The sequence below is a fragment of the Xenopus laevis genome, chromosome 5L (assembly GCF_017654675.1).
Source record: "Xenopus laevis strain J_2021 chromosome 5L, Xenopus_laevis_v10.1, whole genome shotgun sequence".
Classification (NCBI taxonomy): Eukaryota; Metazoa; Chordata; class Amphibia; order Anura; family Pipidae; genus Xenopus; species Xenopus laevis.
Genome location: NC_054379.1, coordinates 127,966,135 through 127,982,845, shown reverse-complemented (window position 1 = coordinate 127,982,845; position 16,711 = coordinate 127,966,135). Strand labels below are relative to the sequence as shown.

The following is a 16,711-nucleotide window of genomic DNA, read 5'->3' as shown; positions in this document are numbered from 1 at the left end:
GCTATATAAGGTTTACAGTACATGGACTAAAAAATTACATTCATTTTATTTTTCAAACGGACTAAAGCTCAATCTTTTTCATTTGTATACTATAGTCAGCGTCTCTAAATATTGTGTCCCTATAATTAAGGTTTTGCAGTGCTAGCTGCCTTATCTTTTATATTTACTATAAAAACTTTTAGGAATGGATGTCAAGCGCATTCAGAAGAAAGATTATGTTCTAGGCTGTTTGTGAGATGGTTGTCTGCTATTGCAGTTTCCAGATTTGTGTAAACTGTCTGGTTGGTTCCAAAGCAAGCCACAGCTTAGCAAACAGAGATCATTTAGAAGAACCTGGTTCGAAATGAGTAAAGTAACTCACAGCTTGGCAGTAAACAGATTTTGCTAGGTAGGTGGCTGACCAAATCAAAACACCTATTGACTCCCGATTGGCAAATATTATTAATAATCAACAAAGCCCACTTGTCATAGCCAGGTATCCAAGGACATTTCTTACCTGAGTCTCCCAGCAAGAATGAAAGATATATATATATACTGTATATGTGTGTGGGTACATAGTGGATTTCCCTTCTAAATAAATATATTGTATCTTGTGCCCAAATTAGAAAAGAAGGCAGGGAGGAATTACACAAATCTGTGATGTACAACCTGCTCCCTCCAGTTGTTGCAATGCAAATTGCAGCCCAGTTGACAGCTAGCCCATTGAATGCTGGAAGTTGCAGTATAGCAACAGTTGCAGGTTGGGCATCCCTGATGTACGTGCTTATAATTTCCAACAACTGATGCATGATATAATATGTCCTTTGTGCTTTTGTTGTTATGTTTCTATCATAGAGGGCCCTCTCTGCCTTACCCTAATACAGTGTATCAGTTGGGACATTTCTACAATAAAGAAAATAAACTGCTAGTTAATATTTAGTAGCAAATGAAGATGAAGTAGTTATGGGGTACACGTGGGAGAGCATTGAACTGCATCTGAGTGTAGTTGTACTTTAGTTCTTCCTCAGTTGTCTAATTTATAAGATCCTACCCTAACTAAATCTGCTTTTGGTTTCTTTACCCTTTTGTCCTCTTCTGTAACTGTATAGCATGATGGTGGAACAGTAGCTAGATGTAAACATGTGAGACCCAGGCACATGGTATGTTTTCCATCATGTACACAACCAATAATACATGTTCTCTCATGAATAGTCAGTTCTACACATGCTGACCAAACCTATATCAGATGTGTTCTAAAGCTATGGCTTGTTGCAAGCCATTTGAAGGCCTACAAGGTTAATATGCCAGAATTTATAATTTACTGCTCTGCTGTGAGGATAAAGTATATCTGAAATGTGCCTTGTTGGTGGCATTTAAAAATTGCAGCTGAGAACCTCTGCTCTATGGAGACCACAGACAACAGGTACAGTATTAGTATCAAATATAGCAAAAACAGATTAGTTTGTCATGCGAAGTATTGAAACAATATTGAACATACCTATAAGCCATATAATAAGAAGGAAATCTATTCTCTCTAATGCTGGCCCCATGGTGTTCTTCTCATCCTCATTGTAAACCAAAGAATATAGGTTAAGAAGCAGCAGAAAAGTAAAGTAAGATGCTCCGTGTATAATAAATTTCATAAACGGGGTATGAATTATACGTCCAACTTGGGATTTGGGGGCTAGCAAGTAGCACATGGAGAGGACTGGCCAAAAAATTCCAACGGTAAGTACAATCAAAATCTTTTTGCAGGTGTGTTTCCGTCTGTACGCTGCCATTTGGCCAAACCAGACAGTATTCAGAAATTGCTGGCAGTTAGATTGAGATACAAACTGGAAGATAAGAAGAAAAAAAAGAGACACTAGTATTTGTAGATAAAGATTGCAGTTAAAGAGATGCAAACCTCTGGGTGGGTACCATGTTCTTGGCCTTTTCTCTATAGCATTATGTTTTATAGTGTTGCAAAACAGATCATTTGTCAGTCTTTTCTAAGGGTTTCCTAGAATAGCACCTTCCCAGACTCCTACCTCCTTTTGATTGTACTTGATGGCGAGTTTCAAGCGGCTCAGGTTCATGCGCTCCTCAAGCAACCCTCTCTTGTCTAAAGGCTCATCACTGGACTGATGGTTTAGAATGACTTCAAGCTCTCGAGAGTTCCGGGCCTGGGCCAGCAAGTCTTTAGCAAAAGTCTTACACTTTTGAGCAAGTTCTTCATAATCATTCCTAAATGCAACATGTTGTGTTGAAAACAAACAGGTCATTCAATAGGAATCTACTATTTGGTGTTTCAGTTTGACTGCATGATAGAAGAGGGTTGTTCCTTCTAGCAATATTAAGTACTTTTAGCAAATAATTATTTATTAAAAGTCAAATATTTGTGTGATGATTATTCTCACCGAAATTCCACCTCTACAAGGCTGAGCTCTTTCAAGTCTGCACTGAGTTCAAAGGCTCTCAAAATTGGATCCTCCTCAGTCAGCATAATTAAAGCCGGACTGGCCAAGCAGCGATAGATATCGAGTCGAAACCTGTAATAAAATCCAAGCTTTGTTACGGCTCCCTGAAATGTGAAAGAAACAACTTGCTCAGAATGAGCCTAAAGCTGAGTGTCAGCTTTTGTACAGTAGATGCATTGAAATCACAGATTCTGGATTGCGTCTTGTTCACAAACATACCTAAGAAAAATATATAATCTTGAACTTCTCTTATATGTACAACTGTTAGGATACTTGAAATTATAGCTCTAGAATAACTGGAAATGGACAGCCAGCCTGAAAGCATTTAAACACAGCATAACAATTGCTTAGGGCAAAGGAGCACAGGATCATTAACGGCATTGTGTCCCCTAAGGAACTAAAAAAGCTTGAAACCACCACTCATTAATTTTAGTTGGAATTGCCTGGACCCACTGGTCATCGATGACTCTGCATTTCCAAGTAAGAACCACCTGTGCACCCTGCAGGTCCAGGCAATTGCCCTTGAAATTAGTATATGGAAATAATATGGAGTGTTTGGTCTCTGAGCTGTAAATCACTCAGGCAAATGTGTACCATTTGCCCATCCCACCTGTCACACACATTTGCCATTGAGTACAACCATGGGGATCATATAAGATGGTAGATTCCTTTTATGTGACCCTTGACTACTCAGTAGGGCCACACACTATCAAATTTCATGATGGTGATAGCAGAGTACAATATGATACTTTTCAAAAGACACATTATTCAACTGACACCCCTTTCTATAATGATCATTCAGTTTAAAAAACACCCCCTCAATAATTTATCCATACATTTGTATGTTGTTGCACAAATAGTCAATTTTGCACAGTGGACTTCATTTACTAGTGTGTGCAAACTGCAACATGCAAAAACACAGTGCTGTCATTTCCCATCGTAACACTGAAATGTTTTCTCTAAACTCCAATGTAAAATGTTGAACTGTAAGTGAATGACATGCAACACTGGCACAACGTGCAATCACAGCCCTGTACATCCTACCTTGTCAATGGCAGGTTTAGAGCACAGGCTTCCCTTGTACCTTGCTCCTTATTTACATCGATAGGTGCAAGGAGTTCATTGGAACTATGCACAAGAAACCATAAGTGCAATTGTTTAGTGTGTGGTGTTTTAATGTGTGCAAAGCTGTGCAAGTTATTGTGCCTCATAGTGCACAACTAATATAAAATGAGGCTTGGAGTGTAATGTGTGCAGCACAGAGGGTTGGTCAAAGCAAGTACTAAATAACTCATCATATTTACTGACTTTAATCAAATGCAATAATGTGAATTATTGTATGTACAGAGTGTGAATACAATGATTTCTACACACTCAACAAAAACAAAGCTGTCAGGGAACAAAAGTTTCCTGTAGGGTGTAGCATCTGGGCCACAGGGAAGCACAAAAAAGTCTGAATGGGTCCCACAGTCTCTTGCCCCCCAATTGTCTTTTGGGCATTGTTAGTACAGGTTTGGTCTATTATCCAGAAACCTGTTCTCCAGAGAGCTCCGAATTACAGAAAGGCTGTCTCCCATAGACTCCATTTTATCCAACTATTCCAATTTTTTTTTCTCTTTGATAATAAAACAGTAGCTTGTACTTGATCCAAACTAAGATATAATGAATCCTTATTGGAAGCAAAACCAGCCTATTGGGGTTATTTAATATTCACATGTTTATTTTAAAAAAACTAAAGGTATGAAGATCCAAATTACAGAAAGATCCATTATCTGGAAAACCCCTGGTCCCAAGAATTCTGGATAACAGGTCCCATACCTGTATATATACAGTTACTATTAAAATATGATACCAAATATTTTATTTGCTGCTGCAAATTCAGCCACCAATCAAAACAGATATTTAGCATTGCCAAGTGAGTGTGATAATCCTAACCTGGAGTGTCTCAAGCTGTCCTTTTTGTTCTTGGCTGTACACAGGGTGCACTCACAGCCCACAGCATGAGGCTTTGGGAGAGAGACATCCTGCTTCAGAAGCATGGTAAGAATCTCGTAGTTATTCCGATGAGCAGCCAAGATAACAGGAGCCACATCCATGGTTGTGGAATACTCTGGATTCTGGATTTGCTCCATAAGTTTCTGAAATATAGGGCACACATCTCAGATAAGACAGAATCTATGTAATGTGTGAGTTGCCTGCCAAAGCTTGAACTTGTTTCTCATTACTGATGGTCTGCTTTGTAACTACAATAGAACAGCCAGTAAGTTCTCTTTTCTCTACTCCTGTTCTGATTTTGATATATTAGTTATTGCATTGTCCCAGGATATGTTCCACAGCACAAAGCCTATAACTAGCACAGGGGCAGAAGAGGCATAGTGCTTTTGGTAAAGGATGTTGCACTGATTTTTATAATTTTTAATTATTTTTATTGTGGAGATTTGTGAACTCTGTTTTAGTCCAGTTTGCCATTTTTTTTTTTCATTTTAGGCAAGCTGAGTTAAAAATCACTTTGTGGCCAACATCTACATGCCCAAAGCCTTCCATTTATTCACCCAAACTGTGACAATCCTTATGTACAAAGTTTTAATTCCAGTTTTCATTTTACCACACTCTTGTAGAGGAGCATGGACATACACATAGAAATACATATGCACACACAAAAATGAGAACACATGTACCCATGCACGAAGAGTATCATTAGTAAATCTAGTCCATCTTTTTTTCCAGAAGTCTACAGGGAGCAAAATGCAAACCTGCATGGCATATGACTTACTACAATACTTGGCCTTGTTGTCCATTTTGGTTGATGATTTAACAAGATATCCACAGCTCCCACCACCTCGGAGTCAATTGCCACAAGGAGGGCATCTGTAGACTGGTAAAACACAACAAACACTCTATTAATAAGGTATAATATCTACATTTTAGGTGAAATATTTTCATATGAAAAAATAGAATGTGTAAAAAGAAAAAGCAGATGTTTCTTGTAATTTAACACTCTGGGACATTACACTTCTAACATTGGAGATAAATATCTGGAGAGATTTCTGGAGATCTTGCCCATAGCATCCAATCAGATTTTTACTTTTGTTTTATAAGTTATAGGTGGCTGTTTAAATCTAATTGCTGATTGGTTGTCGTGGGCAACATCTCCAGAAATCTCTCCAGATAGTTATCTCCTATGTCACCAAAAGTATCTAAACACCCATGTTTTTATTCCTGAGCAGGTCCTCCCTGTTCTGGTAAAGCAGCCTGTACTCATCTGGGAAGGCTTTCCACTAAGGAGCAATGTTTGTGGGATTTGCTTCCATTTAGGCACAAGATTATTGGAAGTAATTGCTCCAATCACACAGGTGCTGGGTTGGGTTGATATGAGGTATTTTTGAAGGTCAAAGTCACTCCCATCTAGGCAAACCCATTTTATGTGTTGTGGCAGTATTATGCTAATACAGGAAACAACTTCTTCAAAGGGTCCTATTCCAAACCACAGAAAACAGCACCAGACCATTGTTTTCCTCCAACAAACATTATCTTTGGCATCTTGCATTCCTAAAGTTAGTGTTCTCCTGGCATCTGCCAAACACTGAATGCATTTCAACTGCTCCACAGCCCAATGTTTGTCTCTGATCGCCCATAAAAACCTCACACTCCCTATAAATAGTTCCTGCACTGACAATGCATATGGAGACAGTTGGAATTCAGCAGTGAGGATATGTCATTTTACTTGGAGTGTCTGGATACTATGGAGTGCATTTATCTTTGTATCATTTTACTACGCTCACTTCTAAGTGATAGCTATTACCTGAATAATCAGCATCAAAGCTCAGTAAGGGCTTTGCACATTTTTGACTTTAACAAGAACATTGTAATATGTATGTCATTTTTCTGAACAGTTCAGAGTTTTCTGAGTATCATTTTTCAACAGCAGCAGAATAGCTAGATGTTCTTAGCCTGCTGCCATTGCATGATCAGTTGGAACAGATGTTACTTATTTACCTGGAAACCATAATTAAGAAGAAGCTGCAGGATATCCAAGTTCTCATTTTCAATGGATATTGTGATAGCATTTCTTCCGAGTATATCCAGTGAATTGATGTTCAGTTCTTCTGAGCTGTTTTCTTCCAAAAGCTTTTTCACCATATAGTAATCACCTGCATTGGTAAATACAGAATAATGCAGACTAACATTTCAGAATATTGATATATGAGCAAAACCTGCTAAATTATGTTCTGGTTTGGATGCAATAAATGAAAAATGAAATTTGTACTCAGCTCAAGCTGCGGTCTGGGTAGTGTTACATGATATGTTATGATTATGCACAGTGGTCCACCACTTCCTTTTAAAGGAATAGTTCAGCGTGAAAATAAAAACTGTGTAAATAGATAGGCTGTGCAAAATAAGAAATGTTTCTAATATAGTTAGTTAGCCAAAAATGTAATGTATAAAGGCTAGAGTGACTGGATGTCTAATATAATAGCCAGAACACTACTTTCTGCTTTTCAGCTCTCTAACTCTGAGTTAGTCAGCGACTTGAAGGGGAGCCACATGGGACATATCTGTTCAGTAATTTTGCAATTGATCCTCAGCATACAGCTCAGGTTCAAAAGCAACAGATATGACCCATGTGCCCCCCCTTCAAGTCTCTGATTGGTTACTGCCTGGTAACCTGGGCAACCAGTCAGTGTAAACCAAGAGAGCTGAAAAACAGGAAGTAGTGCAGGGCTGGGCCAGGCCGGCCAGGAGCCCCAGGCAACCCAGCCAACCATGGCGCCCACTCCACCGCGCGCGCAGAAAGTCACCTGTCACCCGCTTGCGTTATGCTCTCCTTCTCCCCTCCTGTATGCGCACGCATGCATACACGCACAAACATTACGCAGGACTGAAAAGGAGAGGAGCACACTCAGCCGGACAAGGGGTAGGAAGTGGAGAAAGGTATGTGCCTGGCGCCCTCCAAGCTTTGCGCCCTAGGCACGTGCCTACTCTGCCTACCCCTAGTTCCGGCACTGAAGTAGTGTTCTGGCTATTATGTTAGACATCCAGTCATTCCGGCCTTTATACATTACATACTTGGCTAACTAACTATATTAGAAACATTTTTTATTTAGCTCAGCCTATCTATTTACCCAGTTTTTATTTTTACACTGAACAATTCCTTTAAGGAGACATAAAACTGATTACATATAGATTCTGAAGGCAATGCGTGTTTTTAAGGCTTTTACTTCAGAATAAAACAAGGCTTTTGCTATATTGGAGAAATGCTCTGTAACTCTTGGTTTACCCAAGAATACGCTCAGCCATGTAGAGCTTTAAGAAGAAAGCTTCAAAGGAAAAATGCACAAGGGCTTATTTACCAACAGAGATACAACTGGTATAAATGCTCATGGCTCTGGCTCTGATACCAAGTATATTCTTTCTGCACCCTAGTGGCAATTGTATTTTTTCCATCAACAGTTTTTTATTGCTTTTTAAAACATGCAATGTACGCATAAAGCAAAAAAAATGACATGTCGTCTTGACAATTGTACTTTTAATGGTGTGTCTGGCACAAGGTGCAAAGGGAAGAACTTCCTTAAATGAGAACTAAACCATAAAAATGAATATGGTTAAAATGCATATTTTACATACTGAACTTATTGTACCAGCCTAAGGGTTCAGCATCTCAATAGCAGCAATGATCCAGGACTTCAAACTTGTCATAGGGGGTCACCATCTTGGAAAGTGTCTGTGACACTCACATGCTCAGTGGGCTCTGAGCAGCTGTTGAGAAGCTTGGTCTGGTACACAAGCCCAAAACATAATGTGCAGCATTTCTAGCCTAATTCTTTAGTTAGGCTTTAGTTCTCCTTTAAGCAGATGATAAGCGAAGGACTCCGGAGCGCCTGTCTACTGGTGCTCCTTTTTTGCATGTCATGTAAGTACAAGACAAGCACAGATCTTGGCACTCTGTTCTGACAAGTAGGTTGGGGTGTTATGCATATTCTTGAGGTTCCTATCAAAGATTATTTTAATTGTTTGCATATATGAGATGTGGGAACCAGGACAGTGTGGAAGAATAACATCATCTGCTCCTAGACATTATGATCTGCATTGGTCATATGAGAATAAACATGCACACTCTTTGTTTTGAATTCATAATGATCAAATTGCAGAGATGGACATTAACATCTTGTTTCTTAGGGAAAAACAAAAATAAGTAATTTTACCTGCTATTTTGCTGCTTTTTTGGGTCAAGCCTCACTTTGAGGTGTAGCATTGATCAGGCATACACCCTAAATATCCACAGGCAATAATATACATTTATAATCACATAAGATGGTATCTCCATGGGGTTCTGTGTCAAAAAATGATTTTGCACTGACTATGCCCCCCTCACCCCAATCACTGCTCCACTTGGAAAGGGGGTCCAAATAGTTTAGGAAACATTTAGATTTACTAAATAAAGGTGACTATACACAGTAAGGACCCTACATGCTCACCAATAGGGTACTTTTGCTGAGTTGACTTAAAGTAAACAAACGGCCCTTTAAATGGTGGCCCCATGCCTTTGGAAATGGGTGTTGGTCTGGGCAGTTTCTCTCTCTCTTAAAAGCCGCAAGTGGGGGAGGATTAATCTCATCGAACCAATGCTGTGGTCTAGGTTATCGCTCTCCTTTAAAATCTAATGGCAGACTAAGCCCTATGATTGAAACCAATGCCCAGGTCAGGAGACCTTTATTTCAGTTAATGTTGTTATGTCAGGAGGCTTTAGCATTTGAGTATTATGACCAGAGGTAAATAGTTAGGGACCACCATATGGGTTTTACCTTGATGTGGTATGGTGGCTTTTCAATCTTATGATCATAAATTTGTAACTAAAAAACCCCTGTCTTTGTAAATACATGCATCTGCATAGATTACTGATATGACAGGCGACCAGGGAATGTGCATTGATCAATCTTTTTTCTTTTTCTCTATGTCTGTAGTTAATTTGGCCAGATCAGTAGAACTTCCATTGTATTTTAGTATATTTTGATTTAGCCATGGAGTGCTCCCACAACCTTTCCTTTTTGCATTTTATTCTTTGGATTGGTTATTTGGGGCCAAAAAATAGAACTGTCTTCAAGTTTGGTCAAACAGCTTATTAAACTGTCATGTGTAGAGTGTACAGTGAAAGGCCCTGCGCCTTTACAACATCCCTGTATGTATTTCACATCTAGAAAGATGCATTAGAGGAGAATCTATTCTACATTCTGTCCATTAACAATGTTTAAACAAGAATATTAGGTTACTGTGCAAACAGATAATTCCTTATATATATACCTAATGTCTAATTGAGAGCTGCCATACTACTTCCTTTATCCTTACATTTATAAATTTCTCTAGAACAGTCTAATTCATTAATTTAAAAGAGAAAATGTTTTTTAAGTGATGTATAATTTTCATCATATCTCAGATTATATGTAATTGCCCTAGTTTACAGAGGAAAAAATAATAATGTTGCTGTTGCCTAGGGAACAGAAGGATCTCTTACTGATATTTATTATAAGGGCACGTGACTAAATCCCTTTAACATTACACGTGTAAGTTACTTGTAAGTGCTGATTGCTAACTATTTTCAGGTGCATGGCTGCAGGCTGCACTGGTATCTGTAAGCCATGCTGGAGCTGGTGATTAGCACAGGTCTTGCATGGGTCTCTTGATCAAAGTCCAAATTTAGCTGGCTATTTCCATGAAAAAAGTCAGACCAAACTAGAATCCACGATTGAACCTTATTTATTATTAGAAAATTGTGATTTTATCGGATCAGGGACACACGTAAAAATAGAGGGGAAATCCGAATTGTACGATTTTTGTCTGAAAAGCCCGAAATAATCAGATTTTCAGGCAAATTCCAGTGCAGACCACAGAAACTTCCAAATAGGACAGGAAACTACCCCATTGACTTATGTACAACCTCGGCAGGTCTGAGATGCTGGATTTGCAGATTTTGACTTTTTACATCCTCAGGGTTTAATAAATCTCGGAAAAAAAATTCCCACTCAAAATTCAGATTTTATAGTATAAAAAACTTGAATTTTTGGAGTTTTCGGTATTCGGACTTTAATAAATAACCCCCTGTGTATAAGGTTTTAGAAGCCTGATACTGTAAAGCAATCCATACACGTACCAGTAATATCATAAGACACAAAAGACACAAATTCATTTAGAAAAAGTTATCTCATGAAGACTCATGGACGAGATTCAATTCGAGGGGAAATAACTTTTCTCCAAATTCAGTTCCAGTTTTATTCCCATAAACTTCAATATAGTTTTCACATGATAAACAGTGAGATACGTTTTTCTGAATTAAATTGCATCTCAAATTGAGTCTGGCACCATGAGTTTTCACATGATAAACCTTCGTTGTCACTGAATTGAATCTGGCCTAAACTTTATTATGATTATTGGTAGTTGTGTGGAAGGTGGCTCAACCGATGTCCATGTATAAAAGGGTTATGGTTGGTTTGGGTATTGGGCAGGTTTAAAATGCCAATGCACCCTGTACAATAGAAAGTTTGCCATTCTGCTCTCCATCGTTTTTTTGAATCTGCAATAAGGAACCCCAATGTGAGTGATATGCTGGTGAAGTGGAGTTCTGAACAATCTCATAATGTCAGGGGATCTTCAAGGTCCTCCCAGAATCTTCATTAAGGCATATAAGATTATGTAGTAAGATTTATGTGACACTAGGCATGTCCCCCAGGAATGTTTCATTCAGAATACTGTCTTTACTATATTGATGTGACCTTGAAGATGAGGCTAAATTATATCCCCAGCATTCTTGGTTAGCTACGGTGATGCTGGAGGAAGGCTAGGTGTTGCCTATTATTGTTAATAATGTTGAATAAATATTGCCACTTCTAAAACATACAGTATATTACCTCTCCAACACACACAACTGATCAGAAATAAGGCTTTTGGGATCCAGATAGTGACCATGATTTTCCATTAGTATTCCAATTATACTAATCAATGGCTAGCTAAAAGCTGCTCGTTATAACATGCACTACAAGTATAAGTTTTCACAAAAAGGCAATCAAAATGAAATGTCTTTTATCAACTAATCCACTAGTTTGTGGTAAAACCCCAGCTGGAATTCAACAAGTATACATTAGAAGCGACATGTTGGGAGGACAGCCAGCTGAAGTGCCTATGCGTGCTGATCGGAATGAGTGTGAGCTTTTCTGCCAAGTGTTTTCTTCTCAGTACAGTTCAGTATGACCATTTAGCATTTCTCTATAAACCCCATGCTACAGTATTCATTGCTGTTTTATAAATACAGGTATGGGACCTGCTATCCAGCATGCTCGGGACTTGCCGATCTTTCAGTAATTTCAATTAAAAGTTATTTAAACATTCATTTAACCCAATAGGGTTGTTATACCTTCAATAAGGATTAATTACATCTTAGTTGGGATTCAGTACAAGCTACTATTGTTTTATTAGTTATTACAAAGAAATATATATATTGTATATAATTTGGAGCTTTCAGAATAAGGGGTTTCAGGATAACAGATCCCATAACTGTACAATGAATATAATTGACTGTAATCCCTAATGCTGTCTGTATACTGGGCATCTTGCAGAAACTAACGAGCAGTTTAGCAATGACAACATGACGTTGTGACATTACCTTTCTCGCAGGCCAATAAGAAAAGCCTTTCATCCAAAGTGGTCTCTTCCTTCACTTCTCTGACGTCTTTAAGGGCCAAAAATGTATTTGGGGAAGACGAGTCTGTGCTCTGATAAAGAGCAGCCATGATGACAGAACTCCCATTGGACACGCCGTCTCTCTCTGAGCTTTTCTTTAGGATCTCTGCCTGCCAGGGTGTCCCTTGCTGCTGCTGCTCCTCTCTTTGATTTTCTGCCTCTAATACATGTAATTCCTCCTCCTGTGCTTGACAATCCCAGCTGTAAAAGGCTTTGTGATGCTCAGATGCAAGCCAGGCCCCAATTGGCTGTTTTTCTTCCCACTGGTTCCTGCTCAGTATCTCTTGATTTGCTCCAGGCACATTTTTACCTCTCTCATTGGTCCTCTGAGCTGCTGAATAGTCTGAACAGCCTATGATGTGCACTGCTTCCCTCAGGACAAGAACTTTGCTTTACATCAGCTGTCAGGACAATAGCTCTTGCTGCCAGCTACATTTTATTAGGGCTTGTGCTTCTCTGCCTTTGTTAACCCCTGTAGTGTCACATACCTCCCAACTGTCCCTTTTTTGGAGGGAAAGTCCCTCTTTTGACAGCTCAACCTGCAGTCCCTCATTTGTACTGGAAAGTCCCTATTTTCTCTGCACTGAACAGCCAGAAAAAGAAACAAAGTTTCTAACTCAATTGGCTTTTAGCAGAGAGCACAGAACAACTAACAGGTGCAAATAAGATACTTTGTAACAATTCTGAGACACAAAAAACACAGTTTAGATAATGAGAAATATTTCCAAACTTTCATAACCTGCTAAATTTTGTTAAACGAACATGATAGTTAGGGGGTGTGGCCACAGAAAGGGGCATGGTCAAAAAAAAATTCTGCGCTAAGTGCGAGAAAATTTTTTTGTCCCTCTTTTTACTTCCAAAATGTTGGGAGGTATGGTGACACAGCAAGAGCTGGGGGTGCTTTAGTCTTTCTCAAAATAAGGTTACTATTCCCAATAACATATCCCAGTTAAACCCATATTCCAAGTCATATAGCCAGTTTAAATCAATCATATCACCTGACACTGTAAAGAACAAAAAAATGGCATGTGGACTACATGTCCCATAATGCACTGTGAGGTCTTTGCTTATACAATAGCAATAATAGCATGCTAGCAAGTCCATATCTCTGGCTTAAAGGGGTGGTTCACCTTTACGTTAACTTTTTGTATGGTATAGAATGGCCAATTCTAAGCAACTTTTCAATTGGTCTACATTATTTATTTTTTATAGTTTCTGAATTATTTGCCTTTTTCTTCTGACTCTTTCCAGCTTTCAAATGGGGGTCACTGACCTCATCTAAAAAGAAATGCTCTGTAAGGCTATACAATTACTGTTACTGCTACTTTTTATTACTTCTCTTTCTATTCAGGTCCTCTCCTATTCATATTCCAGTCTCTTATTCAAATCAATGCATGGTTGCTAAGGTAATATGGACCGTAGCAACCAGCTTGCGGAAACCACAAACTGGAGAGCTGCTGAATAAAAAGATTTGAAACATAAATAAAACAAATTGTCTCAGAATATCAATCTCTACAGTAGGGATGTCGTGGACTGTTCGCCGGCGAACTTGTTCGCGCGAACATCGGCTGTTCGGGTCCGCCGCAAGTTCGCGAACGTCGCGCGACGTTAGCCAATAGGCGTTCGCGTCAAAATCGTTCGACCATTCGACCATTCGATCGCTAAAATCGAACGATTTTCGTTCGATTCGAACGAAAATCGTTCGATCGAACGATTAAAATCCTTCGATCGTTCGAATCGAACGATTTTCGGATGTTCGAAGTTCGCGAACTGTTCGCGAACTGTTCGCAATTTTTGCCGGTGTTCGCGAACGGCGTTCGCGAACACATTATCGGCGGTTCGCTACATCCCTACTCTACAGCATACTAAAAGTTAACTCAAAGGTGATGGACCCCTTTAATATCAGTTAAGGGGGTGGATGTTTAATTTTGCAATCTTTCATTACTGTTGGGTAGAAAGACTACATTTCCCAGGATACACTGGGTGTGATGCACTGGGTGGCCTTTGGTCACTGGAGGGCAGCTATATGAGCCAGTTAGCACATGCAGGCGCCACTGTATGCCACAGATTGCTGTGTTCTCATGTCATATAAACTGGCATGCCTGAAAATGAATAAACAATAAAGTATAAAATATGTGCAGTGGCAGCTAAACAAATAGACAGGGGTTAGGCATTCATATCCCTTAAAGGAGAAGTAAAGCTTAACTAAAGAAGTAGGGTAGAAATATTGTGCATAATGTTTTGTGCTTCTGTACCAGCCCAATGCAACCACATCCCTTTAATAGTAAAGATCTGTGCCCCCAAAGATGCCCCAGTAGCTCCCCATCTTCTTTTCTGCTGATTCACTGCACATGCTCTGTACTGCTGTCACTTACTGAGCTTAGGGACCCACTCACAATATACAGTACACATAGAATAGAAATGTCACAATATAAGACTGATTAGTAATTAATACAGATAATTACTACATGACAGCACAGAAACCAGTGCAACTAGCTTCAGAATTTAATAATCAGCCCTGTAGCATTAGCTTCTATTACAGACAAACCTCATTTTCTGCTGGATAATTTGTGACAACCCCTAAGCTTAGCTTCTAAACAGCTGCTCAGAGCCCACTGAGCATGTGAGTGTCACAGACACTTTCCAAGATGGTGACCCCATGTGACAAGTTTGATGTCCTGGATTATTGTTGCTATTGACAAGCTGAAACTTTAAGCTGGTGCAATAAATTCAGTATATAAAATATGCCATTTTTAGTTCTCCTTTAAATGCTGTACTCAGTTGATGTTAGGGCTCATCTACTATAGGCCCAGGTGTGAAATTGTACGCTCCATGTACAGTTGGGAAAATGGTCTGTGCCAGCTGCACTCTAAACCTTAAACATAAAGTTTAGAATTGCAACATTTTTATAACAGTGTTACACTATTGTGAGCCTTTTTGTACCTTTAATTTCCATGAGGTTCCCATTTGAAGAGTGATTTGCCTGATATCGCATATAAAGGAGAATTATAAGGACAGTGAGCGGTTTTACAGAGCTTGTGTTTAAATTTGAATGTGGTAAGAACTGTGGTCTTTCCATGTAATACGCGGCACTCAGGCCCGGATATATGGAGAGGCCACCAAGGCCCGGGCCTAGGGCGGCAGGATTTTAGGGGGCGGCATGCTGCCCAACCACACCCACATTGGTTCAAAAACACTGGGAATGCGCTGGAGATAGAATCATTTTTTGAATATCCTATGCGCCAATCCCCATTGATGATGAAAATTTGCATGAATAAAGGGGAAGGGACAGGCGCAACAAACGACAGTGGGCCTAGGGGCACCCACTATGTAAATCCGGCCCTTGCAGCACTATTAAATATTGTTGAAACATCATTTGTGAAAATATCTCCACGTCTAATTGTAGCAAGGTTCTAACCTTTGCATCATAAACCTTAAACATACCTCCCACCATTTGAAAAATAGAAGGGACAAAAAGATGGCGCACGTAGGGCAGGGAATTTCTGACCATGCCCATTTTATGGCCAAACCCCCTGAATACCACATCCATTTTACAAAATTTGGCATGCTATGGAAAGTTTGAACACATTTCTGGTGGTTTTAGAGTCAGGTTTTATTTGTTATTACAGTTTTGCTAAAGAATTTCCCACAAGAGACCTGCTTATCTTAAATTGTTACAGTTGTTTCTTTGCTCATCTCAAATGTACAAATGTATTTTAGTGCAGCTGCCAAGTATTCTGGGCTCTCTGCCAAAAGCCTCTTATTTAATTACATTTCAGAAACATTGTATCTTTTTATGGCTGTTCAGTGCAGGAGATCAAAGAGAATGTTGGGGCATTTGAGTAACAATCATGGACTGTGGGCTGAGCTGTCAAAACAGGGACTGTGCCATGAAAAACTAGACAGTTGGGAAGTATGCTTTAAGTGGGATTCTTATATGGCGCATAGTGCAGGGCACAGCACTGTTAGGCACGGGGGAGCCCTTTTCCAAATGCCTCCCCTAAGTGAGTGGTCAGTACAGGGCTCTCCTGTGTCTTGATGCTCCTGGTGCTCACTAGCCTGTGCGTCTTAAAGGGAACCTGTCAGCTTAAATAGTTTCCCCCAACAGAGGTGTAGACTTGAGCCTGTTTCTAGTTGGAGGAAGCAATATTTAAAAAAAAAAAATCTGTCAGAGTTAGGCTGCCTGTACCGAAGGGAGCTCCTGGTGAAGCGGCCATGTTGGGGCACAGGTATGCACATGATGAGTGAGTGTGCAATGTGTATAATGTCAGATTATGAGACCCCATTACTCAGGGCTGGATTTACATAGCAGTCGCCCCAAGGCAAGCTGTCATTCATCGCCACCGTCAGTTCCTCTTTATTTGCACAAATATTCATCATCGGACCGGTAACAATGGGGATTTGTGCACAAGAAATTTAAAAATATTTTTCTGTCTATCCCCACTGTTTCTAAACCAATGTGGGTATGGTAGGGCAGCATGCCGCCCCCTGAAATCCTGCCGCCCTTGTCCCGGGCCTTGGTGGCCTCTCCACAAATTCAGGCC

At 39.6% G+C, this 16,711-nt stretch overlaps 1 protein-coding gene across 1 annotated transcript in view; it reads right to left on the bottom strand.

Annotated features, from left to right (window-relative positions):
* trpc1.L (transient receptor potential cation channel, subfamily C, member 1 L homeolog) overlaps positions 1-12,322 on the bottom strand; it is a gene marked incomplete at its 5' end in the record, with an annotated part of 30,054 nt that extends 17,732 nt beyond the window's left edge. Inside the window, 7 exon segments of the mRNA NM_001090350.1 lie at positions 1,478-1,814; positions 2,010-2,205; positions 2,379-2,510; positions 4,374-4,576; positions 5,212-5,313; positions 6,435-6,589; positions 12,091-12,322. Of these exon segments, the coding sequence (NP_001083819.1) occupies positions 1,478-1,814; positions 2,010-2,205; positions 2,379-2,510; positions 4,374-4,576; positions 5,212-5,313; positions 6,435-6,589; positions 12,091-12,217 (1,252 nt within the window).
* Positions 12,323-16,711: the final 4,389 nt, after the last annotated feature.